We start from the raw sequence: 27,889 nt of genomic DNA on the forward strand, positions 1-27,889 counted from the left end.
CAGATTAAGTCAGCCCTCTAGTAGCACCATTATAAGACATAAACTGGTGGTATCTGATGCAAAGTCTGATGCAGTTCCTTCATTATATCTATGTACTCTAACTAAACAGGATCTTTATTGGTGTGCTGTAAGGACAGGACAAGTCTGACAATCACAACTCACGCATCATTGATATTTCCTGAGACCCCTCCTTCAATATCCATCCACACTGTGAAGCCATTCTCCATGAGCCTGTCATATACCCTCTTCACCAGTGCCTGGTCATCCCACTGGTAAGAAAGCATGATATGATTGGTCATTTTGATACCACCTAGATAAAAACTGCTGTAAACCTGAAAGGCAAAATTGGTTAACTCCAAAAAGCTATGGATGAAATATAAGGAGCATCGTATTGAGACAAAAGCCAGGCGGAAGTCACAAAGGACTGTTTGCTTGATTCTCAGATTTCACCTGTTGCTAGGTTGCAGGTAGCTCCATTGGCCAATGGGGATCTCTTCTCCATAATATACCTTTTCACAGCAGCCATTTTGGCATGAAAAAGTAGGGAAGCACAGGGGTCTAATTAACTTAATTAAGTCTCTGTTCAGTTTAAGTGTAGCTGTATCAGAACCTTAATTCCTTAATTCATTCAACCTTTATTTATTCTCAAAGGTTCATTGAAGGTGGTCCTCATTCTCAGTGAAGCCGAGATTACAGTAACAATGAAACAACAAAAGAAATAGTATAATAATTGTGGTAAAAGGTATACTACAGATTAATGTCATTTGTAACAACTGAGTTCGCCACATAGTATTTTCATGTCAAAATGGCTGCTGTCAAAAAGATCTATAGGCCTATTCATGATCTAGCCTAGTATGCATTAACACTAAAATGTTATGATTGTACTGAATGTATTTTCTTGTTGCGACTGACCTGAGGCAAGTTTATCTTGTACAAGACTAGGCCTAGCAGATACTTGAATATTTGGGTCCCAAATGACCAAAAACATGTTTCACACGTAAACCACTAGGAGGAGATGTAGGCTTTTATTACAGAACATATAGCTTGGTCAATTAAGGGATTTTGCAAGTCATGTCGTAAGCCTACATTTAGTTTATAATTGAATTGGGCATTTAGTTTGGATTTGTGTGAACAAAACAAGTGAACCTGACTCGTCATTTACCCTTAATATTCAGAAAAAGACATAGCCTAAAACAGTTATCTCAAAGCGTAATGGTGATGGTAGCAACAGTGTACTTTAAAAGTAGATGACTGGTTGAAAATCTGAGTAGACGTATCCCACAATTTTGTTTTATTTTTTTTCTATAGTAAATTAAACAAATAAGTCTATCCTCACCTGTTGTCTGTAAGAGCCTATATGTCACGTGACTTGGACACTTGGCAATCAAGCCCTGGGACAAGAAGCGTGACAGAAGGCACGCGGTGCTTCACCCGAGATTGCCGTCTGTCGTCGTCTGGTGGCATGCAAGTCAGACGGCGATCTCGTCGAAGTAGCACTGAAAGGGTTTGAGCGGAAACTTCTTAAGACATTTACAAAATTATTGTTAATCATGTTTAAAATGTTTAGAATAATCGAAAATCAACCGTGAGAATGTTCTACGCGCGATATTGCAGGGAGGTGCGAGCGAACGCACCTTTAAGCGCGACAAGAGACGGAGGGAAATTGCAGTTCAGGGTTCGAAATGCAAAACATTTTTGAAGAACATACTCTTCAATATGTGGTCGTCGAAAATATCAAGCTGTGTGCGGATTCTCTGTCACCTGTTAGCAGTTTGCCTACTTTTTGGACAGTCTTGCGCACAGGTGTACAACCTCACTCTCTCCATTGAAGAGGGGCTACCGGCCAGAACAATTGTTGGTGACATTAGAGCTGGACTGCCTCAGAACACCCAAACCAGTGGATTTTTCATATCGGAAAGCAGAGATTCCTACGTGTTTAGGGACCTAGAAATAGACACGGACACGGGAATAATTTCAACAGCTGTGGTCCTCGATAGAGAGAAAGGAGACAGGTATGAATTTGTTGCTGCTACTCTGACGGGGGAGGTCATAAAAGTAATCATAGTGGTCAAGGATGTTAATGATCACGCTCCAGTGTTTCCCTCTCCCTCTGTGCTTTTGAATGTGTCCGAATTAAGCCCACCTGGCACTCGGTTTGAACTTGAGGGGGCACGAGACCAGGATGAGGGTGACCTGGGAACTCAGGGGTACCGGATCACGGACAGTATGATGCAAGAGCTCTTCAAGGTGGAGGTGCGCAGTGGAGTAGGCAGTGTTGACCTCATCCTTTTGGACAAATTAGACAGAGAATCGAGAGACTTTTACAACCTCACCATAGAGGCTTTTGATGGGGGAATTCCACAGAAAACAGGAAGATTGCATGTGCATATTAACGTGATGGATGAAAATGATAACCCACCTGTGTTCAACCAGACAGAATACAGAGTGCTTGTGTGGGAAAATGCCCAAGTCTTTACCCCTGTATGTCAGGTGTATGCCACTGACCTTGATTTGGGTGTGAATGGCCTGGTCACTTATGAGATCAACAGGCGTCAGAGCGACCCCAATGAATATTTCATCATTGACGAGAACACAGGAGTCATCAGTGTGAACAGACCTTTAGATCATGAGATGCAAACTTTCTATGAGCTGATCGTTAGGGCCTGGGATGGTGGGATTCAACCAGAGTCCAGCAGTACTTTTGTGGGCATTAGGGTCCTGGACATCAACGACAACAGCCCCACCATCAATGTACTCTTTCTTAGTGCATCCGGCGACCCAGAGGTGTCAGAAGGGGCGAGCCTGGGGGAGTATGTTGCCCGGATATCCGTCACTGACCCTGACTTGGGGGAAGGCAACATGGTGTATGTTGATCTTCAGGGAGGAGATGGCAAGTTCATCCTGAAGCAAACTGATGACTTCCTGTATTCCCTGTGTGTGGCCAGGCAGCTGGATAGGGAGGAGGTTGACTTTTATGAGCTGAAGGTCATAGCTGCCGACCTCGGCGTGCCTCCTCTCCAGACTGAGAAGACGGTTTTGGTCAGAGTGTCCGACGTGAACGATAATGCTCCTGTGTTTGAGCTGGGGCATTATGAGGCTCATATTGTAGAGGATGCTAAGCCTGGTAGCGCCCTCATACAGGTAAGGGCCCATGATGCAGATGAAGGACTGAACTCCGACCTTCTCTACAGCATCCTTGAGTCCAAGTGGGATAGCCTCATCAGCATTGACCCACAGTCAGGTCTCATCACTACTGCCACAAGCCTGGACCGCGAGCGAGAGGCAGAGCTGCATTTCCTGGTTGTGGCAGCGGACGGAGGGTTTCCACCTATGTCATCGACAACAACAGTCACCATCTACATTGAAGACATCAATGACAACAAGCCTGTCTTTGACCAGCAGCTATATAATGTGTCCATTCCAGAACACATTGCTGTTGGGAGCTGCTTCTTACAGGTATAGTGCCAACAAAAGTTAAATTCAAACAAAAAACAGTGTAGAAATCCTTTAAAATGTCCAAATAGTCTTACAAGTATATAGAGTAGATACAGTAGATACAACACTGCAGCTCATGTGTATGTCTTCAAACAGGACAGGACACATCATGTCTAATTACCCCACCAACTCTGAGCATAATGCATAATATTTGTGACTGATTTAAGCAATGGGGTGCTAAGTCACTGCTCACAAAACAAGATGACACAGATCATTAGAGGAATGGGGGGCTGTCGGGAACAGAGGGTTCTTATGGTTATTATGGGTCATATATCTATGACCTAGCATGAAGCAAACTGAGGCCTACTTCTTATAACAGAGATCTCACGGGCACATCATCCTCGTCTCATCAGAGAAACAGTGCCAGGCTTTCTCTGGTGGCACAAAGGCACCAGTGTTGCATGGATGAGACAGGCCAGGACACAGTCTGTCCCCTTACGCAGTTGCTTAGTATTGTGTTTATGTAGTCTGACTACACTGAATCCTGGTACTACCTCGCTCTTGCTTGGTACAAGTGAACAACTTTGACAATGAAAGCAAAACCCAAAGAGCATTTATTTTTAATGAGAGCATATGCATTTATTTATATCTATATTTTGTTAATTTATCTGTTGAATGTCAAAATGGACCTAAAATACATTGAACCTGACATCTTACTTGCAGCTGACATTCTTTTACAGTTCGACATGTGAACTGAATCAATATCATTTAATTTACAAGTATTAGTTCCTTAGTTACACTACACAATAAAACCAGATGACTGGGAATTTTGCTAAGTATATCAGTCTCATAAATATACAAGTCTACGCTAATCAGAAATGTCTTGAGCCAATACTTAATTTGAGCGATGTCCCACCATGTTATTCTCTTGCCACTGGCTGCTCTCTGTGTCCATGGACGGGTGAATGGTTTTACACAATGACATTCATCAACAAGGCACTCTCTTCAGACTAATTGGGAAAAAGACTTGGGAAAAGGAATTGGGAAATAGGCCCGCCCCCCCCCCCCCCCCCCCCCGATAATGTAAGAACGCAGCCATCATTAAATATTTCATCAGTGCTGAGATGGCAGAGCCTTCAACGTCTTGTCACGTGGAGCTAGTCTCTTCAGTGTTCTCGCCCCTCCAAACATGCCCACTCACACGCATGCACACAGGTTAAGCAGGCATGTCTGTGAAGCCATCGGGGCTAAGGGGCTCAAATACAAGACAAGAAAAATACGTTCATGTACATACAAGATGTTTTTTAAGCCATTCAAATCTGTCTTGTGTTGACATTGAATGACTCTAAGTTTTCTGAGACTTTGTTTTAGTTAAGCACTACAGTGTAGGATACTTCCTCTGGGCCAATATTGGTAGGAGACTGCTGTCCTGCAAACAGAATGAGAGTTTATGTGTTAGTCTAATCACTAGTAAATCCCAGAACACAGGGAAATATAAGACTTTGACCAGCAACCTCACCATCACAAGGTCCATAAATCTGAGTATGATATCACTTTTATGGCAGGAAGTCTGCACCGCTCAACTGCACCGCTAGAAATGTGTCATCTGGAAAGTGCTCAGAAAGAGCTGATAGAGACTGGATCTCTGGGTAAAATGTTAGCGTTCCCTCAGATCTCATGCTCAACAAATAACCATAAACTTTGATCAAAGAAGCCAAATGATCCTTTATCAGTTCCTGACAGTTTAGTGATTTTAATGGAATCTCACAAGTAATGCTTCTTCAAAATAAGTTTACTATTTCCAAAGCAAGTACTGAGTTTTATGAGTAATATTCTAAATAAAATATTTGCTTCACACTTTTAAAAATCAAAAAGCTTTGGTTAGGTCTCTGTTGCCATGTATGAGTTGTGAAGCATTTTATTCCTCTTCTATAGCATTGTAAACACAGGGCCATGGCCACAACCTGCACTGTGGCCTTTTGATATCCTCATGGTCTCTTCTTCAGTAAGTAGACCTCTCCCTTTGTAGGATAAGCATGAGTATTTTTAGCCCTGCTTGCCACTGCATGGCCAGATTACCCACCACCAGACCTTCATCTACAGATTCAATGCAACAATATGTTAATAAATGTTTTATATAGCTTTTCTTTTCTGACAGTAAGCAATAATCATTGTAATTGTTGAAGTTTATTACCTCCAAATTAAACAGAATTGTAAGACTTGTTAAACACTTCTTTCCACTCACAATAACATATTTTAAAGGTGCAGTGAGGGATTTTGCAGGAAGTTGGGTTTGTTTATGTTTATGTTTATGTTTAAATGTATTAGCAGACGCTTTTGTGCAAATAAACATACATTATATTTTAACCAAAGAACAAAGGAGTCACGCCAGAGAGACATGCCAGTATTCAGTGACCTCGAGATGTGAAAAATCGTCAGATTTCTCCTTTAAGTTCTGTTCAATGTCCAAGGTATTGTGTGTCTTACTACACCTTACCTGACTGTTCTGTGTTTTTTCACACTAAAAGTGATGACCTTAAAGGATGCACAGTTGCACAGTTAGAGAATACTTTCCATTTCTTGCGAAATACAAAAAATTACCCGTGTGCACAGGTCACACACACACAAGCACGCGCGCGCGCACACACACACGGGCACACACACACACACACACAGAGAGACAGAGATAAACACAATACTGTAAACCCAGGTATATCATTGGCCAGCTAATGCTGTAATAATGGGATCCACTGTCTGATAATGGGAATTACTGCCATTGTAGTCCAATGGTTTATGGGAAAAGAAGGACTCAATTAGGCCTTGCCACGCAAGAAGGGCTGTGAACTGTTCAGAGGGTTAAGGTCATTTGTGTAGATGTTTTTTACTGTCACCATACAAACGTTTTGGAGAAGTGAGTTTTGACGGAACATCAATGTTTAATACTGATTTATGCATTTCACATTATACATTTCATTATGGGCTGCTTTTTGTCATCTATCCATGTTCTTGCCTCAAGTGGCCCTTCAATAACAGCATTGTGGCCATCATAATAAACAAAACAAAAAAATAACTTTTATGTCTTCAAATTGTTAGGTTAGTAATTCCTTCCTGTCACCACCTTCTGTTTAAGGTCTCTCTTAATCTTAATCTCTAATTCAGGGAGATGTGCCCTGAATCACTTCAGAAGTAGGGACACAGAATACCTGTCCTAATCCATAGACCTCACTCAAGGTGTCCACCTGTCAAGGACCAGGACTGCCTCACGTGCTGCTGACACAATAGCCGATGTCATAATAGGATGATCAACTAAGCAGACCTTACAGCAAAACAAAAAACATCAAGGCAAATGTTAGAGATCACATTGATGTAGTCTTGACATTGTTATCCTTAAAATGTCTCAAATGGTCAACTTAACTTATATGTAAAAGTATTGATATCACAGCTACCAATTTACAAGGTTTCTCTGCCCTGGTTGCGAATGACCCTGCCCATTATTTTGATTGCTGAAGTTTGATTGTTTTTACAAGTTTTTATTACTGTATATGCCATGATAGTTTCAGGCTTAGAAAAATTACGGTATATGTAATTGTGAATCTCTCAGGTTACAGCAGTGGATGCAGATGGCAGTGAGTTTGGGGTTGTACGATACTCCCTCTCTGACGGCTTTGACAGGGAGGACCAGCGGCCTCTGTTCCACATCAACCCTGTGACGGGGGAAATCTGCGTTGATCAGGATATAGACCGTGATGCAGGGCTCGTCACCTACGACCTCCAGGTCAAAGCTGAAGATCAGGTGAGATGCGAGAGATGTGATTTGACGGTTGTTGTGGTCCTGCGGTAGCCCTTCTCTGTACTAATGGGTGCATGTGTTTTATTGAGCAGGGTGGTCTCAGTGCGCAGGCATATGTCCATATTGAGGTGGAGGACCTGAATGATAACGCACCCGTGTTTAACCCTGAGAGATACGTCACAAGCATCAGCGGACATACACAGCCTGGCACAGAGATCCTGAATGTCATTGCCACTGACCAGGACTACGGGCGCTATGGGCAAATCACATACGAGCTTCAGGCTGGAGACTCCTCCTCTCTCTTTTCTGTGGACAGGACATCAGGTGAGCAGGAGAGCATCTTCACATTTGCCTCTCTACATCTAGACAGCCTCACCGTCATCTGCCTTGATTCTTGAGTTTCAGTTGAACTGCAGGGGTACATTATGTTGTAATTAATAGAATGAGCACTTAAGATCACTCTCATTGCAGAATGAACAGCAGAAAAGCTTTTAATATGAGTATTGATCTTCAGACTTACTATCCCATCACAATAGTGTGCATACATAACGGAAAAGAAGTGTAAAATATCTAGGTTTGATCCAGTTGTCTTTTTATAAATTACACTGTACATTACCTTCAGTGGATATGTGCTAGTCATGACTGAAGCTTAGTCTGTAGCACTTAGTGTTTGCGCAGGAGCTTTAGCGAGAGGGCCAAGTCTCCACCATGAGAGGTGTCAGTTGGTGTTTGTTAAATCCCCTCACCCTCATTCTCCACTCCCAGACTATTAAGGGATGCGATCGGACTAGTTGTGCCATCCATGTAAGACAGTACACACAGTCTGTGGTATGTTTTCTACTGATTAGATAAGGTCTTACTGCATCTAGCTTTTCAAACATAATTCTGACCTGTTCTGTTAAGCTGATGGTGCCTACATAAACAGTCGCTGCCTGACACTGCTTGATGATACGGATATTACACAATACTGTCCACTCAGTCCTCCAGTGTTCTATCCTGTCTCGTCGTCCAGTTTATCCTTCTATTTGCAGTCATTGTTTGGAATCACATGCAAGGGAATGTGATCAGATTGTCTCTCTTAAGTGGGTGACTTATTTGAAAAACAGTAGTAAAGTCACTCACGCTCATAAAGACTCTCACACACCACCTGGCAGCCCGCATGACACACACACACACACACACACACACACACACACACACACACACACACACACACACACACACACACACACACACACACACACACACACATACTCACACTCTCACACACATGGTAATGTATAAACTTCCTGCAGGACCATAATCATTCTGCTCATCCCCCAGCAGGAGTCCATCAGAATTACGGCACTGCCCCTTAACCCCCTCCCCCCTCCACAACCACCCCCACAAATACCCCCACCCACCCCGAACACCTCCACCTCATCCTGCCAGAGAGACACACACAATGCACACAGCTACGGACTTGGCCCATGCCGTTTACTTTCAATGGGAGAGGTTTGAAAATCCTGAGTGTGTGCGTGTAGTGTGGAAAATATTTTGGTTAAAGCTTGAATGTAGCTGTATCTGTACTTATGTATTTTAAAATAGTCAGCATTATATTGATTTATTAATAAATACAAATATGTTAGTCTTTTAAAATATGAATTATATTGATTTTTTTTAATCTAGCGTTTTATTTTGAAGTTTGAAGTTTATTTGCCCATGTTTGCTGCTAGACATACATACAATTTTATTGGCAGCTGTTGATGGTTGCCCAAATATAAATGTGTATACAGGCAAAAACACAGTATTAGCAGTTTTGTATGCGAATATTATATATCACCATTAGCCATCTGTTGCTAGCTCTCAGGAGACCCACTTGAGGCTTTGGGAACCAGTGGAACTCAAAATCTGTGAGATTTAGAGGTTAACTTAGGTGAGAAATGTACAAGCACCTGCCATCTGTTTCCAAATGGCTTTGTAATTGTCAAACAATCAGACTGAATTTGTACAGACCCACCGCGTCCTTCACATACATCATTTGTTGTGTTCTGGGCAGGTTTGAGTCTGACCCGGGTCACTTCCTGATCCCGTCCCATCTTTCTCTCCCACTCACTTCCTGTCAGCCTCTTCACTCTCCTGTCATAATAACAAGCCCATAAGACAACAAGCCCATACATATATTTTAAAAAGACTCATCAGTTTACCTTGTATCTAGCTAATTCATTCAGTCACAGTTTGTATTACTTTATGGTTGTTGTTATTGGGATGATTTGCTATTGTTATGATTCTGTTTAATTTATTTACTCTATTACTACTATATGTAGTATATATTTTATGTAGGCTGTGTGAGTCTACTTTTTGGAGTATTTTTAGTGCATATACTGTATAAATAGTATATGAGTATGAAAGTCTCTCTCTCTGTCTGTCTGTCTGTCTGTGTTTGTTGTTGCATCTGCATACTCTTTTGAGTGCTGTACATGTGCTGTATACTATTGCTACACAGTGCCTGTGCTCAGTGTTGGTGTTGGTGTCTCTGCGTCAATGTGTAGGTGCTGTGTACCTGACCTCCACTCTGAGCCACCTGGGCAGTGCCAGTGTGAAGTTCTCCATTTCTGCGCAGGATAGTGAGGGCCGGACGTCCGCTCGGCCTGCCAACGTTACTGTCCACATCCTCCACAGTGAACAGGCTCCTGCCATGTTCCAGCGGTCCCACTATGTCTTCTCCGTGGCCGAGGACGCGCCCATGGGCACCATCGTGGGCATGGTGGAAGCCCTTAACCCTGCTAGTGAGTACCTCAGGCACACTGTCAGGGCTAATGGATACTCCTGTCTGATGACAGCACAATGGACAACTGGGTGTAAATCTTCAACAAAATATATGAATACGTAATGTATTGTACAATTATATATTGAAACATTTAATTATCAAAATGTTGTATTTTGCTAATATATTCGAATGCCTTTTATTACATAATAGAATGCTGTAAATGGGCTGTTGAGACATTAACTCAGGAATTTAGTATGATTCAATTTCGGCACATTGAGCCTTTTAATGACTGCTTTGAGCTTTTTGGCATAATGCTTGAAGGAAAGTGTCCTGCATTTTATGGAAGTGTATTCACTGGCAGCTATTAAGGCATATAGGCTATGGCCCAGACTTTTTGTGTCTTTTTGTGGTGAAAAAGCTCTGTGTTTAGCAGAAGAGGCCTGTAGCCTTCTTCATTGGGTACAGGGGTTATGGGCAATTGGGCCAGTTGAAGAAAGAATTGGGAAACTTATTTAAAAAAAAAACACTTACTAGTAAATGTAACAAATGCATAAATGTTTGTTGTTACAATTCAGGATACTAAGTGCTAGGATAGTAGAGGTTGCAGCATTGAAGTCAGGCTGGATGCCAGTCACTGCGCCTAACAGGTCTAACAAAGTAGATTAGTTTGCTCCGCTCGGCTGACAAGTTGTCGGACAAGTCTACTCCGTGAAATCTTTATGGGGCATGCCAAAAAATGACAGAGCTGCTTAAATACATTTGGAGGCATATTAAAAAAATAACATTATGTGTCTAGTAGTAAAAAATTGCAGTCGTTAGTCTACAATCCTTGCTTCAAGTTGTGCTATTTTTATTTGTTTGTGTCTTAGGAGTTAAATACGTGTAAAAGACAATTAACAGATTTTCCATTGGCACTGGCCATATCTATCCCCTAAGAGGGACTTTGACAGTTGCTTACGTGGCCAGAAGGAGATAAGGGCAATCAAGAAAACAATGGCTACTGACATTTTAATTTAATTTATTAGTTAACTTGCTTACATAGATGTTGAGAGAGGATGTCTTTGTAATAAAAAAAATAAAAATAGAGGATTTTATTTCTTGAAATAAAATTTAAAAAACCCTCTAAATTAGAACTGAATGAAAAATTTGTCAAAAGATGGCATTTAGGGTAGCATGCTAGAGTCTTATATTGGTGGTGTTTCTTAGGCAGTAGACAGTCAACTGAGGTTGTCATGACGATTAACAGATAAATCCCACACACATCAAGAAAGGGCCCCCTTGCCGTGTGTGTGTGTGTGTGTGTGTGTGTGTGTGTGTGTGCGTGTGTGTGTGTGTGTGTGTGCGTGTGTGTGTGTGCGTGCACATGTGGTTAAGGGGGGCAGGGTCCTAATCACCCAAGCCGTGCTGAGCCCCTAAGTGTAGTTAGTGCCCAAGCACAAAACAAGTGGATTAGAGGGCCAAGACTTCATTTATCATGTTGACTATAATGGATTTTATGAGCTAATTTTCTATAAATATGTTATAGTTGCAATGTGATGGTTATACTGCCAATTGTCTCATAGTATTCTCTCATATTGAACTATTCTCGCTCTGTTTGTTGTCCACATCTTTACTACCCTGAACAATATACAAATGCATAGAAGATACCCAAAACAAGGTTTCCAGCAATATGGAATATATACTGTGTATATATATATATATATATATATATATATATATATATAGTGTGGTAAAGATGGGAATAATAAAGATATACATGATCTACTGCATTTCATTTCCAATACAGTATGTTTAAAAGACAATGTGTGTGTATTCGTAAGCTCTTCTATGCTGAAACTAAGAGTAGAAGTATTGTATAACAACATTGTCATCACTAGCATGGAGATACTGATCACCATGACAGCCTTGTGGAGACTCATTGTGTATATGTGTACATTTCCAGACTCTGTGGAGTCCCTGTCGTACAGGATATCCTCTGGCGACCCCCAGGCGCTGTTCTCTGTGGACGCTCAGACAGGCGTCATAACCACCAGGCATCCGCTGGACCACGAGACTCTCCCCTACGCCCTCCTCATCATCCAGTCCCACAGCGGAACCTCGCCCATGTACAGCAGCACCCAGGTCAATATCAGCATCACCGATATCAACGACAGCCCCCCCACATTCCCACGGCCCTCCGACACCATCACGGTTTCTCAGAACACTCTGCCCGGCACACTGCTCTTCATCGCACATGCTCACGACGGTGACAGCGGCTCGAACGGAAGGATCCGGTACTCCCTGTTCTCAGGGGAGAAGTTTTTCTCCATAGACCCTGTCCTGGGCACGCTGTGGCTCAACGGCAGCCTCTCGCATGAGAAGCAGGCCTCGCACACAGTGGAGATCTTGGCAGAGGATGAAGGGTCGCCGGTATTGTCCTCCCGCTTGACTTTGACCGTGGAGGTTGATCAGTCCTCTGCTGCTGAAGACGCCTTAGCCTTTGAGACGCTGGTGTACCAGGTGGAGATAAGGGAGAACGCCCAGAGGGACACGCGGGTCATCCAGGTGCGAGCCCACCTGAGTCCCCAGGGGCGCGCTGCCTCGACCCCTGCTGGCCCCGGCCTGACCTACACTCTGGAGTCCCTCTCCGACACCCCTCCCTTCCTCATTCACCCAGAGAGCGGCTGGATGTTCCTCTCCGACTGCCTGGACTATGAGGTCACGCCCGTATACCGCTTCCGCGTTCGGGCCTCGGCGAGCGACGGGGAGACGGAGGTCAGCGCCGTGGCTACAGTGGTCGTCTTGGTGCTGGACGAGAATGACAACGCTCCAGTTTTTAGCCGGACGGACTACTTTTTCACCATGCAGGAGGGGCCCGCTCCTCTGGGTCTGATCGGAACGGTCAAGGCAACGGACAGAGACTCAGGAAAAAACGCCCAGCTATCCTTCATCCTGCTGTCAGATGGGAAACACTTCCGCATCAACTCCAAAACAGGTCTTACTCAGTAACGAGTCTCACTTTGTTAGTCATAAACCACATAGTGAGGGATGAAAGATTCTTTGTCTTATATTAGTATTTGTGAAACAAAGACTACAAAAATCTGCTAAATGAGCATCCTACGTACTACAGCATTTTACTGCTTTCTACTCCCCTGAGACCATGGGTATGTTCTTTCCTCTCACGCTCTTCTCTTTCTCTCTCCCTCTCTGCTGGCGTAGGTGAGATCATAAACTGGGTGGCTTTGGACCGGGAGCAGCAGACCCAGCATACTCTGAAGGTAATGGTGACGGATCAGGGACACCCACGCCTCAACGCCACAGCCACCGTCCACATCCTGGTGACAGACATCAATGACAACCCTCCTCAGTTCACACACCTCCCTACTGGCAAAGAGCTCAATCTGCAGGTCCTTCAAATCAACCTTTTGTATTTTACCTGTAGGCTGACATTCTGTTTATTTAAATAGTGTAGTGTAGGTGTTTTATTAAATACAATGCCTTCATTTTTTATATTTGGATAGGTACTCACCACTTTTCATTTTACTATTTCATGGTAATGCGAAACAGGTGTGGGCTGGTTTACCAGTGGGTTCAGTGATCACCAGCATGTTTGCTAAGGACCTGGATGCAGGGGAAAATGGAACTGTCAAGTTCTCTCTGGAAACAGGTACATGCATTTAACATAGAACCAAATTGCTCATTAAACAGCCAAGGAGATTACTGTTGTTACATTCAGTCTGAACGAGAGGGTTTACTGACAAGTGAGCTGTGTGGTTTTGCAGACGTGGACCACTTTGAGATTGACCAGCGCAGCGGAGACATTAGGACGCGCAGTCCATTCTCCCAGAGTCCGCAGACACACTACACAATGATTGTAATTGCCAGGGACTGCGGCCCCAGCCCCCTGGAGGAGAGAGCAGTAATTCACCTGCAGGTACAAGCACTGGGCAGTGGGCATGGTACTGCACATGGTACATCCATCATTGACCCTAAAATACTTAGATGAAATATATACTGTACTGTGTATTCATGTAGTAAAAGATCAGAGATCTTAGATTTGAGGCTATTGGCTCATATTTTGTCGTCATGATGAAGTTTTAATTAGTCTGACCTTCTCAGATTCTCAACATTGGGAGAGTGAATGCCCGTTCTGAGTCGAGTATCAAGCACTTCTCAGTGCGAGAGAATGCCAAGCTGGGCACCGTCGTTGGCTCTCTGGGGCTGCCCAGGGCTCCCGCTGGGCAGGTGCGCTACTCCATCGCCGAGGGCGACGGCAGTCTGCACTTTGGCGTGGACGCGTCGTCAGGAGACCTGTACGTGGCTCAGCCTCTGGACTACGAGGCGACGCAGCGATACAGCCTCTCTGTGCGGGCCGAGGCACTGCCCGCCGTCAACGCGTCCATGCTGGTGGCGGTGATGGTGAGGGACGTGAACGACCACGCTCCCTGGTTCCCGGGCGCCGACGCCGTCCTGTCGCTCGGAGTCTATGAGGACGTGGCCGTGGGGACGGCGGTGTACGCCTTTAACGCGCGGGACGCCGACGGGAGCCTGCGCTACAGTGCCCTGCGCTACTCCCTCACTTTTGACCCCTCGTCTGGTCATGGGGAGCTGCCGTTTCAGGTCCATCCCTCCACCGGAGTCCTTATGACCACCGCTCCGCTGGACCGCGAACGCTCTCCCATGTACATCGTCACGGTGACCGCCAGCGACCAGCCAGAGAAGGCAGCCAATCAGAAGCAAGTGTCCATCACTGCTCAGGTGTTCCTCCTGGACGTGAATGACAACAGTCCCGTCTTTGTGTCTGCGGACACCATCCGTGTGCTGGAGGACACGCAAGTTGGGAGTTTGGTGCATCATGTTATTGCCAGGGACACAGACGAGGGCAGAAACGGGCAGGTGACCTACAGCTTGCTGTCTGGGAATGAAGAGGGTCTGTTTGCTCTGGAGAATACAGGTATGCTCCCCTAATAATAATAATAATAATAATAATTATAGCATAATACATGTAAACAGAATTCATCACACACTGGCTGTTCCAAGATAACTGACATATATTCCCTCTCACAAACACCAAGCATAAGCGAGTGTAGTACACATTTTATGTATTTAAATACCTGGTAGTGGGTTTTCTATACTGTACCACGGATGTTGATATGCCATCTGTATTATGTGCAATTGGCTTGTTTGTCTGCAGGCCTCCTTCATCTGACTTCCCCTCTGGACTATGAGAGCAGGTCTGCGCACACCCTGACCATCTTGGCCTCAGATGGCGGCCACCCGTCGCTCTCCTCCACCCAAGCTCTCACTGTGTCTGTGGGGGACGTCAATGACCAGGCCCCCCAGTTCCAGCAGAGCGTCTACAATGCCAGTGTGTCCGAGAACCGAGAGCCTGGAGAACACGTCATCACTGTGACTGCCTCTGATGGAGACTCAGGTACCTCATGTTACCATCCTGAGGGTAGTTATCTTTGCCACTAGATGGCAGTACTATTTTTACTTATTTTAAGGGGTTGTGCTATGAGGAATAGAACACCAATATCTGAGTAAAGGAAAGCTATACGTTTCCTGAATTACACTGTTTGTGATGCACACAAACTCAAACACTGAATTATCTGATTGACCTGTTGTGTGTATTTCTCTGTTTATGACCATGTCTCTCAAATGCCCTGCTTACACCGTATGTGCTGTTAGCTCCACAGATCAATGAAAAGGACCTGTGGTATACTAAGATCAGGATGAGTCAGCCCGTAATTATTTTCTCTGCAGCTGCTGCTATCTAGACATCAAATCCTGGCTGTGGCTCTGGTTCAGAATTTGCAGGTCAAGGCTTTCGTAAAATATTCCCCAAAGGCTTTTTAAAGTGGAGAAGCACATAGGCCATTCCCGTTTAGTGGCGTAATGTTTATTTGCCTTACAGTATTTCACATTGCCCCTTACATTGAGCTGAATTAGGCTCTGTTGACCTTAATTACATAGGTAAATCAACACGCTGGCGTGCTCATTTTCACACGCCGCACGCCTCTCGCCCAATCTCTGTGCCTGTCCAAATATTGACGATTCCTCAACACTCGTGTGGAAATTCCTCTGCCAGTGTATCGGTGTCCCTCTCCGCTGGTGAGCCTGACATTCTTTGAGTGTGAATTGTCCAAGAACAGCAATCAAACGCTCTCCTTTGTAAGCTCTTGCGATGATTCTATAACCAAAACCATCTGTGCTAATAACGCTTTTTTTTTTTTCCTGAGCCCATCCTCTGACAGAGTCGTAGGCCGTTCATTTCAAATTTGACATAGATGTCCACTGAAGCTGCTCCCATACTGACATTTGTTCCAGGATTTTCCGCTTTGTTCAGCCCTGTCGTTTGAAAGGTTTTCTTGTGCATCGTACTCTTTGTCAGACGTGCGGCAGAATTTCTTGGCCTGAAACTCTGGAAAGCGAATGTGAGGCCCCAGTTGAAGAAAACCTTATGAGGGCGAGCTGGAGAGAAATGTGTTTGTTACCCCCATTTACATTAATGATGTATAGGAATTTGATTACGAATCAGAATGAGATAGCATTGTATATTTTTGTAGAGACTTACTTGGCAGGGCATGTGCGTGTATCCGTTCTCAAACTAAAGAGAGCAAGAGCGAGCTTAAGTTTGAGTTCATTCGGGCTGGTTTGTACCATAGATTTCCTCCAAAGGAGTGTTTGTGGTCTTTTTCGTTAAACATGTCAGATCATATCTGTGGTTGATTTATCCCTTTAGCACTGTTTCCAATTTGCTGATGAGATAAGAAAAAGCACAGGCTCATAATCGGCCTTGACCTAATGAGGTGTGAAAAAGGAGACTTTGGAATGGACGATATTTACGTGTCACCCTAAGCTTAGGTGGAGAATTTTTTTTTGTTAATTCATTCACAAAATAGCCACCTTCATTCATTGTACTCAAACCTATTCTGATTTGATTTGATATGAGATTCTTGTCCCTATATGTGATGGATTTGCCTTCTGAACACATCCTAACATCAGTATTTGAACAGGTCTTCCCATTTTCCACTTTCAACATGTGTCAACTCTTTCTCCTGTGTGTGTGTGTGTGTGTGTGTGTGTGTGTGTTTGTGTGTGTGTGTGTGTGTGTGTGTGTGTGTGTGTGTGTGTGTGTGAATATTGCACAGCTGAGAATGCTGCGATTTACTACAGTCTGCTGCCTGGCCCTGGCTACAACCTTTTCAGCATAAACTCTCACACAGGCGAGATCCACACTGCTGCACATCTCGACCGTGAGCTCCATCAGGCTTTCACCCTGAGAGGTGAGTGCATTTGGCCATTGTGTGGAAAACCCTTACCATGTAGTCCACAGCTAAAGAAGACTTGGGGACACTTTACTGTGTCAGTGAACGTGAGCTGCCTTTGATGGATGCTGTCAAAGTCATTTGATATAGTATGAAATGTTTGACATTTAGAGGTTTGGTTTGTAAATGTAAAATGTAATATTCCAAACCTAGAAACTCATCCAGAAGTCTACACGCACACACACGCGTGCACTCAGACACACACACATACACACACTCATGCACACAAATTCATTCAAGCAAACTTGAATTACTCTTTACTCTCTCTCTCTCTCTTTCTCGCTCTCTGAGGTCACTCTTTTGCCCTCTCACATCTGGTTTCACCGTCTGGCTCTGTAAAGCAGATTGCAGATTTTTCAGCAGTCCTGCCATGCAATGCAGGGCAATAAATAATAACGGGCTGATACACTCTCTGACTGCAACCTTGTTGACTGGCCAGATTTATGGATCAGGCTCTTTTAAGAGCCGTCAGAGATGTTTGTGCGTTCCGCTGGACCACTGAAATATTTTTTTACTGTAGGCTGAGCCAGTATTAAGACATTTTCATTTTCCTCCTGAAAAGTTTATGTCTAAAGCATGCATTTGTTTTGAGGGCATTTGCTTTCAGATGTAACAGATGACAATGTTTGTGCTGTCTAGAATGACGAGAACAATTACAGCTAATGACAGACTACAATAACTGGAAATCTTGATACGATTTTATGTCTGGCAAGAGTTATTGGATGATGGATTAGCTTATTAAGTGCCTGAACAAGTGTCGGACTGGTTTTCAGCTTTATAGGGGGAGGGTACAGGAAGCAGAGCCTGATGAGGTTCCATCTGTCTGAGTTTTGTTTGAAGTTTTTGAACCACAGTAACACTTGCATAATACCAACAAAGAAATCAGTAAAGTATTGATTTGATTCTGTTTGCAATTATGGTCTCAGTTTCATGGATCTCTCACTCTAGACACCCTAATACACAGACATCATAACTTAAATCTGTGCCAGCATTTTCAAATTTCTTTATGTGTATGAAGACTTCACTTTGTGGCTTCCCAGGGATAGTGTTTCAGTTGTGATACCTCCCATACTTTCAAGCTGCTATCATGGAATTGTGATGGTTATGTACGGCATCTAGATACTGAAATCATAATCGATTTCCCAACGGTCTCTTTGGCCTGCTGTGTCTGTTCCTCTGCCGCGGGCTCACAGTCCATGGTCGGGACAGTGGGCTTCCCTCTCTGTCAGGCACGACCACCATCCTGTGTTCCGTTCTGGACGAGAACGATAACGCGCCGGAGTTCATGCAGCCCACAGTGCACATCAGCATTCCGGAGAACCTTCCCCCCGGAGTGGTCCACACGGCCCAGGCATCGGACCCCGACAGTGGCCCCAACAGCACCATCACATACACACTGGAAGATGGTGGGTGGCTCACAAATGCATTTGAAGGACTAAATAATTTCATAGTCCTATCATATTTATACTCTTTGGCACTGTTTATTTTTTAACATCTCTGTATGTTTTTTTTTTTTGCTTTCTCTGTAGCTTTTGTTATTCTTTCTCTTTTGTGATTTATCTGTAACGATGCTTTCCATTTCTCCTGAAGATGAAGCTGGTAGTTTTGCGATCAATCCCACTACGGGGGCGGTAAGTGTGACTCAGCCTCTTGACCGGGAGGAGCGTGACAACTACACCCTGCTCATCACCGCCACAGACCAGGGTCCGACACCGCGGAGCTCCACCTCCCAGCTCCACGTTACCCTGCTGGACGAGAATGACCACAGCCCGGCCTTCACCCGCAAGAGCTACCGCGCCACCGTCAGCGAGGCTCTTCCCGTGGGCTCCGAGGTCCTCCGCCTGAGTGCGCGGGACCCCGACCTGGGCCCCAGCGGTGAGGTCACCTTCTCGCTGGCCGAGGACTCCCTGGGGGCCTTCTCCGTGGAGCCGTCCACTGGGGTGGTGCGCGCCAGCCGGCCACTGGACCGCGAGACGCGCTCGCAGTACAGCTTCCGCGCCGTGGCCACCGACGGCTGCACTCAGGGGCCTCGCAGCTCGGTCGCCATGGTGACGGTGCAGGTGGAGGACGTCAACGACAACGCACCCGCGTGCCTGAGCGAGCCCGTCCGCGGATCGGTCACGCTGGGGATGGCCAAGGGAAAGACTGTGGCCGTGGTGGTGGCCGAGGATCCCGACCAGGGCACTAACGGCACAGTGGTGTTCAGTCTGACTGACGGAGGCGACGTGGACGACGGTGGCGGTGGCGGAGGAGGAGGAGTGTTTGAGATTGGGCGGACCTCTGGGGAGGTGCGGCTGATGCGCCCGCTCCCCGACGGCGCCTCCGGGACGAGGGTGCTGCACGTGCAGGCCGCAGATCAGGGCCAGCCGCCGCTCACCTCCACCTGCCTGGTGCTGCTGCAGCTGAACGGGGAGGATGAAGGGCTGCGCTTCACCGAGCAACTCTACGAGGTGGCCATTCCGGAGAACAGCATGACTGGTAATACTCTGCCAATGGAACTGTTTTTAATTCAAATGAGCTGCTGCTTTCCATGAAGCAGAAGCAGAATAATGCAGAATCACTGAATTTAGTGTGTGTGTGTGTGTGTGTGTGTGTGTGTGTGTGTGTGTGTGTGTGTGTGTGTGTGTGTGTGTGTGTGTGTGAGCAATGATCTTTGACTGAACTATAGTGATCTGGGTTGGTGTGTTATGTTGTTCAGGTTCCTGGGTGGCAAATGTGGTGGCCCATGACCAGACAACAGATGGAGGAGCCATAATCTACAGCATCTTCAATGGCAATGAGAATGAGGCCTTCACCATAAATCCTCTCACAGGTAAGAATAACACTACAAAAAGCCCTACAGTACCAGCCCCCCCCCCCCCCCCCCCCTCTGCCTGTCTGTCTCTGATGTTGCTACCCGCTACCCTGGAAACCTCACTTGCACTCACTCATAGTAATCTGTCTCTCTGCCAGAAACATACCAAATGCCCCAAACATCCACCCGCCATTTCCATGCTCTGTCGTGGGGTAATAGCAGGACTTATCCATCCTTCAGATCACTCTCCCAAAAAGGCATTTTTTCCTTCACTAGTAATTAGCATAGTAAGCCCAACCAAATCCCCTTGGATGGCTAGCGTTCCAGGCATCTTAAAAGCCGCAGTCTGTGACAGCGAGAGGTCACTGTCAGCCCGTCCAGCTGCCATCTTTGAGAGCTTTGAGTTTTGAGGAGTATTATTCTCCCGCAAACATGGCAGGCGCTCGCCAACTTGGACCTTTCCCTGATGTGTTTTTTTTTCTTTCTATAAGCCATATGTGAATGCACTCTTTTGCCGTAAACATCTGAAATTCCCTTGAAAACTTTTTTGTTTTGTTTTCGGTTTTTTTTTTGGTGGTGACCAACAAGCAGAAAATGTCAATGTTTAATGTTAACTTACCTTGCCTAAATTCAGAGACGTGGCACTGATGGGTTGTGATATAAATATAACCCTAGCGTTCCATACAATCCAGGATATTCCCACCCCAGAATCTTTTATTGTTTAACCATCTTTTGTGGGATTTATGTAACATTATAGTAGTTTGGAAGAGTGCAGTCAGACAGAATAAATGTGAAACTCAACCAAAATTGGGCAATTTGCTTAAATATGGTTTCAAGTTAGGGAGAGTTCAAAAACTCATATCCTGGGAATCAAAGGCTGGCTATAGAAAAATCGTCTATTTGTAAGGCATCAGTGAGCTGTCTTGCTCAAAAAGCTGTCAAAAATCGACTGATTTCATTAAGAATGTTCTTATTGCAGGTGATATAACAGTGAAGGAGCAGAGTTGCCTTGATTATGAGAGCAATAAGAGAGCTCATCTAGTGGTGCTGGCAGAAAACAGCCAGCAGACCACCTATGCACGGGTGACTGTCAATCTCCAGGATGTGAACGACAACATGCCTACATTTAAACAGGCATATTACAGAACGGCAGTCTGGGAAGGACAAATACATAACACATATGTCATGCAGGTAAGAGCAGTGACCGTTAACACACGTCCAAATTTATACTATTTTAAATACTGCACTATCCATTGGATTGAAATAAGACATTTACAGTCCATGGAGCTGTCTGAGACGTGTCCTCTGTCTGCACTGTATTTCATCATAGTAATCAATGCTAAATTCAGAGCTGAATTAACCCTTCTTGAATAGGAACCAAAACTATGATGGAGAATGAGACCAAAGCTGTCATTTCAAAGATATGTTATGTTTTGTAGTAAGCAATGTGGCTGGTTGTTGTCCAACCTTAGAGAGATAATATGTGAAGGCACATACAGGAATGCATGTGATGCAGGCTGTTCCATTGCAATCTGCCATGTGTTATAGGCATTTGCCACTGATGCTGATAGCGGTGTGAATGGGCAGCTTGACTATTCCATCGTGTCCGGAAACCACAACGATGCGTTCATCATTGACTCAATGAGAGGAATTCTGGCCACTAACACAGTCCTGGACCGAGAAATCGTCTCATCTTACAAGTATGCCTAACCTCCATCCCAACAAACCACATTGTTAAGGAGCTGGAAACCTTACAGTCATTTTGCCTATGTCACTCTGCCTTTATACATGTGAGACCAACAAATCCATGAGCCACTCAAATGCATTGCTATATACCTCTGGTCATTAAGCCTTGAATCTTTTGATCATAGTTTTGGTTATGAGTCAGCATAAGAAAATGACACCCAAATCCTATGCCTTATAAAAGTGGTACTTTTGTATTTTAATCAAAATTGTTGGTGTATTTGTAATAGTGCCACTTCACTATTGTGTGGCAGACTTGTGCATATATGGGGCCTTGTAAAAGGCTTGTATGAGTTTGAACATAAGCCATTCAGCGGAGCCTCTGCCTCGTCTGGCCATGTTGGCAGGCTCCGGTCGATCTCTCTCGGCTCTTTTGCAGCGCGGTCTCTCAGGCCTGTGGTGACTGTGGTGTTTGTGTGTGGACTACAGGTTGGTGTTGCAGGCAGTGGACCGGGGCAGCCCCCCTCTCACGGGCACCAGCACCGTCAGGGTTCAGGTGGTGGACGTGAACGACAACAGCCCTGCCATCCCACCCATGGAGCCAGTGGTGATCGCTGAGAGTGAGATACCATGCATCAGTCTCTACATCAGCACTTATAGGCCTGATAGGAGTGACTGGAGAGGCATTATGTAACGTCTACTGTATGCAATTGTGTCGTTATTGATGCCAGGTGTTCGTTCTCATAATGACCATAAAGTCTTTACCTCTGATCTCCATGATCAAAGCATCATTTTAAATCCAGTTTTTTTTTTGTTCATGTTTGGCCAATGTCCCAGCATGCACTTAAGATAACGAATCTACCAGCAATAAATAGCTATGAAACTTTACTAATGATCATTTCAATTCACTGTAAAATCCATCACCTGAGAGAGTTTGGATGAATTAGGGATTTGTTTTGTTGTTTGTCCCATCAGATGTGCCCCCAGGCTCGGTTGTAACCCAGGTTACTGCCAATGATGTTGACCTGAGTTCCACTGTGACTTACCGCCTTTTGGGAGACATTGCAACCAATGGGAGCTTTGCCATTGACCGCTACACTGGGGTCATAAGTGTAACTCGCAGTCTGGACCATGAGGAGGTCACCGAGTACGTCCTGAGGGTACAGGCCTCAGACTCTGTCCACCAGACGGAGGCAGACGTGCATGTTCACGTGCTAGACGTCAATGACAACACTCCCGCTTTTTCCCAGGAGTCCTATCAGGTACAGTCAGAGACATGGTGTGTGGACTGAACTGATGAATGGATCTGTGTTTGTGAAGTAGAATTTGCTTTATTTTTGAAGTCAAATAATAATAATAATATTATTTTTGAATAGAATATAATTAATGTTATGAGTTATGAAGTAGAAGTCATAATGTTTGTACAGTATCTGCTTTTATCAAAGGAGTACCGTCACACCGGTGTGACGGGAATGTTGGGAAATTAACGTTCTAAAGAATATCTGGGTTCATTGAATTCAACCAGAGCCCGTCTACATTCTCTGATTCAACATAGAATTTTAGAACCTTCAATTGTTGCGGCACTTAGAATGTTCAAAAACCTACACCTTTAAGGGTTAAAACTAGCCTGAAAAGTAACACTCAAGTATCTAAGTGGTATGAGAATAGGAGCTGTTTTACCACAGGATTCTTAAATGTCAGTGTAATGAACGTTCGGCAATGTCTTCAGTTTTTGATTTGAAGCTTCTTGCTGATATTTGGCCGGTCATTTGTAGGTGACATTGCCAGAGCTGACATCCTCTGACACGTTTGTCCTGGCGGTGTCTGCCACAGACAGAGACTCTGGTCTCAACGGAAAGATTTCTTACAGACTTCTCTCTTCACCTCTGAAAGGCTTCTACATAGACGCACAAACTGGTAATGATTCAAGTTTCCTTCATTGTTTTAATGTAAATGAACAAAATAGAAAGTTCCTGGTATTTTTTTTTATTTGTAAAGAACTATAGATCTTTTTTTTACTCATGTGAGAAATAGAAATGTGTGTATAATATAATATTATGTATATGAATGTGAAGAAACCTTTTATATGGCACATATCCCTGGACTCATTTTCTCTGTTTGAATCAGTCATTAACAACCTTGAAATATACACCTCTGTCTGTAACAGAGTAACCTTTTTGGCTTGCGTCTTGAGAAATGATGGTGATCCACCAATGGACAGCTTTGATGTATCGTACAGTTGTTGTCACTACACCGGCACCAAACACTCAGCCTTCTCAGCAGAAAGTGAACAAGTAATTGCAAAGGGCCTTCCAAGGTTCACATGTGAAGCCTCTCTCACTGAGCGCTTCTCTTATTACTCCTCTTTGATTCCCCTGTATTTTCTCTGGCCTCGGCCGTCAGACGAGTTGCCCGTGCCAAGGCGAGCGGCCAAAAGATAATCCATGCCCGGTTCTGTCAGGCTCTCAGAGACATACTGTATGCATATTCAGTTTTAAACCAGCAGTAGCCAGCAGTGTGATGTGTCTGTGACCGCTTTGGTTTCTTCTGCTTCATGAATTGATCTATCTGAAGGCCTCCTCAGTCCAGAAACCAAGCTGTTGATGAGGAATTATATGGGGAGGTGATGAATTGAAACTAATAACAAAAGATATGTTGTAGAGTGATATCTTTGGTTATCTGTCTTTTATAAAAAAACTGTAACGCAACCATCTCTTCGAAGACAGTACAAGATGGATTGAGGCCGACAGAACAAAGTCTTGGGTCCAGGGTATAGAAAGCTGTCGGCCATTTTCCTCATTTAAGCTTGATTTGCAACATCTGTTTGTTTTGAGGGCCAAAGCCAAATAGCTGAAGAAATGGGCACGCCATGTTTTGTGTTATAGTGACAAATGGGAAGTGAAACTTGGACTCGAATCAGCCAGAGGACTGAGCTCTCAACAATCTTGCGTCTATGTCAGAGCGAAATCTGCAATTAGCCATTGCCTTGCTCTGTTCAATTAGCACATACTCAAATGTGCTCAAAGGTTTATGTGTGTCACTTATGAATGATGTGTTCCTTAATGAAATGCAATACAGAAAGGCCAAACTATTCATTTCCTCATGATGGATGCTGATTTTCTTTCTAACAACATGGAAAATGACTACCTTTATAGGACCTCCCAGTTTACTTTTTTAAGCTGTAAATATGTATTAAAATTTGAGTCTGTAACTAAATTCTTGCACAAATGAACTTGATAGATATGATTGAAAATTAAATAAATTATTTTTTTTATCTCTGTCTTCTAGGCTCTGTGTTCACAAACAAACCTTTGAAGTACGTTTCTGATGGCAACATGATCCAGCTCCTAGTTGAGGCTCGGGACAGTGGAGACCCCTCCCTCTCTAGTGTGACCTCTGTGGATATACAGGTGCTGGACGCCAATGACCACGCCCCTTACTTCCTGCAAAACACCTATCAGGTGACCTCACCTGAGGATACACCCTTGGGCAGCACCCTCTTGACCCTTACAGCAGAAGATGAGGACTATTCGGGAGAGAACACCTTCCTTGAGTATGCCATCACTGGAGGTAACGAAGAGAGGCACTTTTGCCTGGAGGTCATCACAGTTCATTTGGAAGATCAGCCGAAGACTGTGGCTCAGTTGGTCCTTTGTGACTCACTGGACCGCGAGACCACAGAGGCTTACTCCCTGACCGTGACCGTGTCTGACAGAGGGGTTCCCTCACTCAATAGCTCGGCCACCGTGTCTGTGACTGTCCTCGATGTAAACGACCACGCACCTGCTTTTGGAAGCTCCGAGTACCATGCCCAGGTCCGTGAGAACAGTCCACCTGGCACTTTTCTTGTTCAGGTGGCAGCTCTTGATCCTGATCAGGGGCTTAATGGGATGGTCAAGTATGACATTGTCTCTGGAAATAGTAAAGGCCATTTGAGGCTGGATTCCTTGACTGGGGTGCTAGAGGTCAACCATACATTGGACTATGAGGAAGAGTCCAAATACACCTTGACCATACAAGCATCGGATGGAGAAGTACAAGGCAACAGAAGAGTTTCTTTTGCAGTCATCTTCATTTCTGTGCAGGATGAGAATGACAATTCCCCATACTTCACCCATCCCACTGTGAACTGCTCTGTGCTAGAGAACCAGCCTGCGTTCACCCCAGTGTGCATGGTCCATGCCATCGATCAGGACGCTGGCCCATTTGGGAGGGTCATCTACTCTATCTTGACCTCCTGCTTCATGGATTATGGCAGTGGGAACCCTGACAGGAAGGAGGCCTTCGCCATCGACCCTCTGACGGGGGACATTCACACCAGACAGACCTTTGATTATGAGCGTGAGAATGAGTACTGTTTTGTGGTGGAGGCCAGAGATAAGGGTGATCAGGTGGCAACTGTCAGGGTGCAAGTGGACGTTGAAGGTGTGGACGAGTTCAGTCCAGTGTTTACCCAGAAGCTCTATCGCTTCCTTTTGCCCGAGAACTCTCGACTGGGTCACACACTGGGCCAGGTCATGGCCATGGATCATGACGGAGGCTTAGATGGAGCGGTCGAGTACTCCCTGGCGGAGCCATCTCCATTCTTCGGTGTGAATAAAACAACAGGCGCCGTCTACATCTCCGGTCCAGTGTACAGGAGGAGAGGGAGCTCTGACACCGACGGCATGGTGGAGCTCCGGGTGCTGGCCGGCAGTCCAAAGTTTGACTCCAGGTCAAGCTCCTGTATGGTCATTGTAAATATCTCCAACTCAGCAGAGGCTCTCACAGGGATGTCTTTGAGTGTGCAGACAGTCAGCCTTAGCGCAGCTTTGACCATCTTCCTCTTGCTGCTGGTTAGCTTTGTGGCCCTTGTCCTGCGGTACAAGACCAAGGAGGCCGCGCTCAAGAAAGCCGCCTCTATTGCCGCCAACTTGAACCACGGAACTGGCACGTTTGGACGGCAGGGTGGCTCTCATCAAAACGGCATCAACCTACATGAAATGCGAGGACAAATGCGCGCCAAGCTGGACATCTCTCGCCCCTTGCAGATGTCGGACAGGAGTCTACGGGGCTCAGCAGAGGGTGAGACCGCAGAGGACCAGGAGATCAAAATGATAAACGAGTACACCTGCTTCAAGAGATCTGGCTCAGCCCTCAGCGACCAAGAATCCCAGGTACTAGACTCGGGTCTTGCCAGGGACTCAGACCAGCTGTCCTGCCACTCTGAGGAACGGGAGCCCCCGGTCACCTCATCGTTTGCAGTGGGCCTGGGGGCAGGCATGGCCAGTGCTGAGAGCCTTCATAACTTCAAGGAGGAGGGAGGCGGCGAGGGGATGCTGCCGCGTGTGCTGAATGTCAGAGATGTGGAGGACACGATGAGAGGCTACGTCCCTCTGTCAGACACTCAGGCGTCGGTAGGGGGGTCGCTGGCCTCGCTGATCTGCCCAGAGGAACAGCTCAGGGGGAGCTACAGCTGGGACTACCTGCTCAACTGGGAGCCCCGCTTCCAGCCGCTGGCGTCCGTGTTCACCGACATCGGCTCGCTGCCCGACGAGGAGGCCGCTGGACACAGCTCAGCGTCGGAACTGGCCAGTCTGATGCGCCCCCCGCCGCTCATCACTGCAGTGGCACAGCCGGGCATACGGGCTGTTCCTCCGCGGATGCCCCCTAAAATGCCAACCCTGGGTAGGCGGCCGTCTTACCCCAAATATGCCTACTCTCCACTGGGTCGTAACACAGGACTGACTCCCTCAGCGATGACGCCCAGTTTCTCACCCTCTCTGTCCCTGCTCACCATGAGGACTCCCAACGCTTCCCCAGTGGTCTCTGAGACGGGGCTGGGGGTACGCACCAAAACCACCACCCTTCCTGGGAGTTTCATCTGTGATGGGGAAATACAGGTCTAACCCTCTTTAAGTAGGCTACATGTAACATAGGGCAGTTTTTCTCTAAAATGGAAGTGGCTCATCGGATTTGTCTCTGTCTGGATATTCACTTCAATTTCAGTGGTGAAGCCATATCTTGAAATATGAAGTATGTTTAATGTTCATATTGGACCAGATGATGTCCTAAATTGCAGAGGTCCAATGAGTCTGTGAAATCGCTACAGTTTATTTTATGTGAAATTGAAGTTTTATGTACCAGTG

At 45.4% G+C, this 27,889-nt stretch overlaps 1 protein-coding gene across 1 annotated transcript; it reads left to right on the top strand.

Annotated features, from left to right (window-relative positions):
• The first annotated feature begins 1,591 nt into the window (after positions 1 to 1,591).
• On the top strand, positions 1,592 to 27,889 carry dchs2 (dachsous cadherin-related 2). Its single transcript, XM_076293171.1, has 21 exons — positions 1,592 to 1,618; positions 1,792 to 3,456; positions 7,037 to 7,261; positions 7,315 to 7,549; positions 9,757 to 9,993; positions 11,917 to 12,948; positions 13,173 to 13,360; positions 13,521 to 13,620; positions 13,736 to 13,887; positions 14,073 to 14,907; positions 15,148 to 15,387; positions 15,645 to 15,672; positions 17,133 to 17,242; positions 18,478 to 18,690; positions 18,875 to 19,617; positions 21,042 to 21,269; positions 21,627 to 21,778; positions 22,251 to 22,381; positions 22,737 to 23,023; positions 23,537 to 23,678; positions 25,050 to 27,889. Exons 1-21 carry the CDS (start codon positions 1,592 to 1,594, stop codon positions 27,647 to 27,649), a joined length of 9,570 nt encoding a protein of 3,189 aa, XP_076149286.1. The 3' UTR covers positions 27,650 to 27,889.

The sequence above is a fragment of the Alosa pseudoharengus genome, unplaced genomic scaffold, assembly GCF_046254945.1.
Source record: "Alosa pseudoharengus isolate Yale_2024_CS ecotype anadromous, Long Island Sound unplaced genomic scaffold, YU_APseudo_1.1 YU_APseudo_1.1_scf_2, whole genome shotgun sequence".
Classification (NCBI taxonomy): Eukaryota; Metazoa; Chordata; class Actinopteri; order Clupeiformes; family Clupeidae; genus Alosa; species Alosa pseudoharengus.

What these genes read in the sequence shown, in the direction of transcription:
- dchs2 (XM_076293171.1), top strand. Translation starts at nt 1,592, where the DNA reads ATGTTCTACGCGCGATATTGCAGGGAG. An exon ending in GGAAGCCCTTAACCCTGCTA is followed by an intron (nt 9,994 to 11,916) that starts GTGAGTACCTCA and finishes GTACATTTCCAG; the next exon opens with ACTCTGTGGAGTCCCTGTCG. An exon ending in ACGGCGCCTCCGGGACGAGG is followed by an intron (nt 19,618 to 21,041) that starts GTGCTGCACGTG and finishes GATTTCATTAAG; the next exon opens with AATGTTCTTATTGCAGGTGA.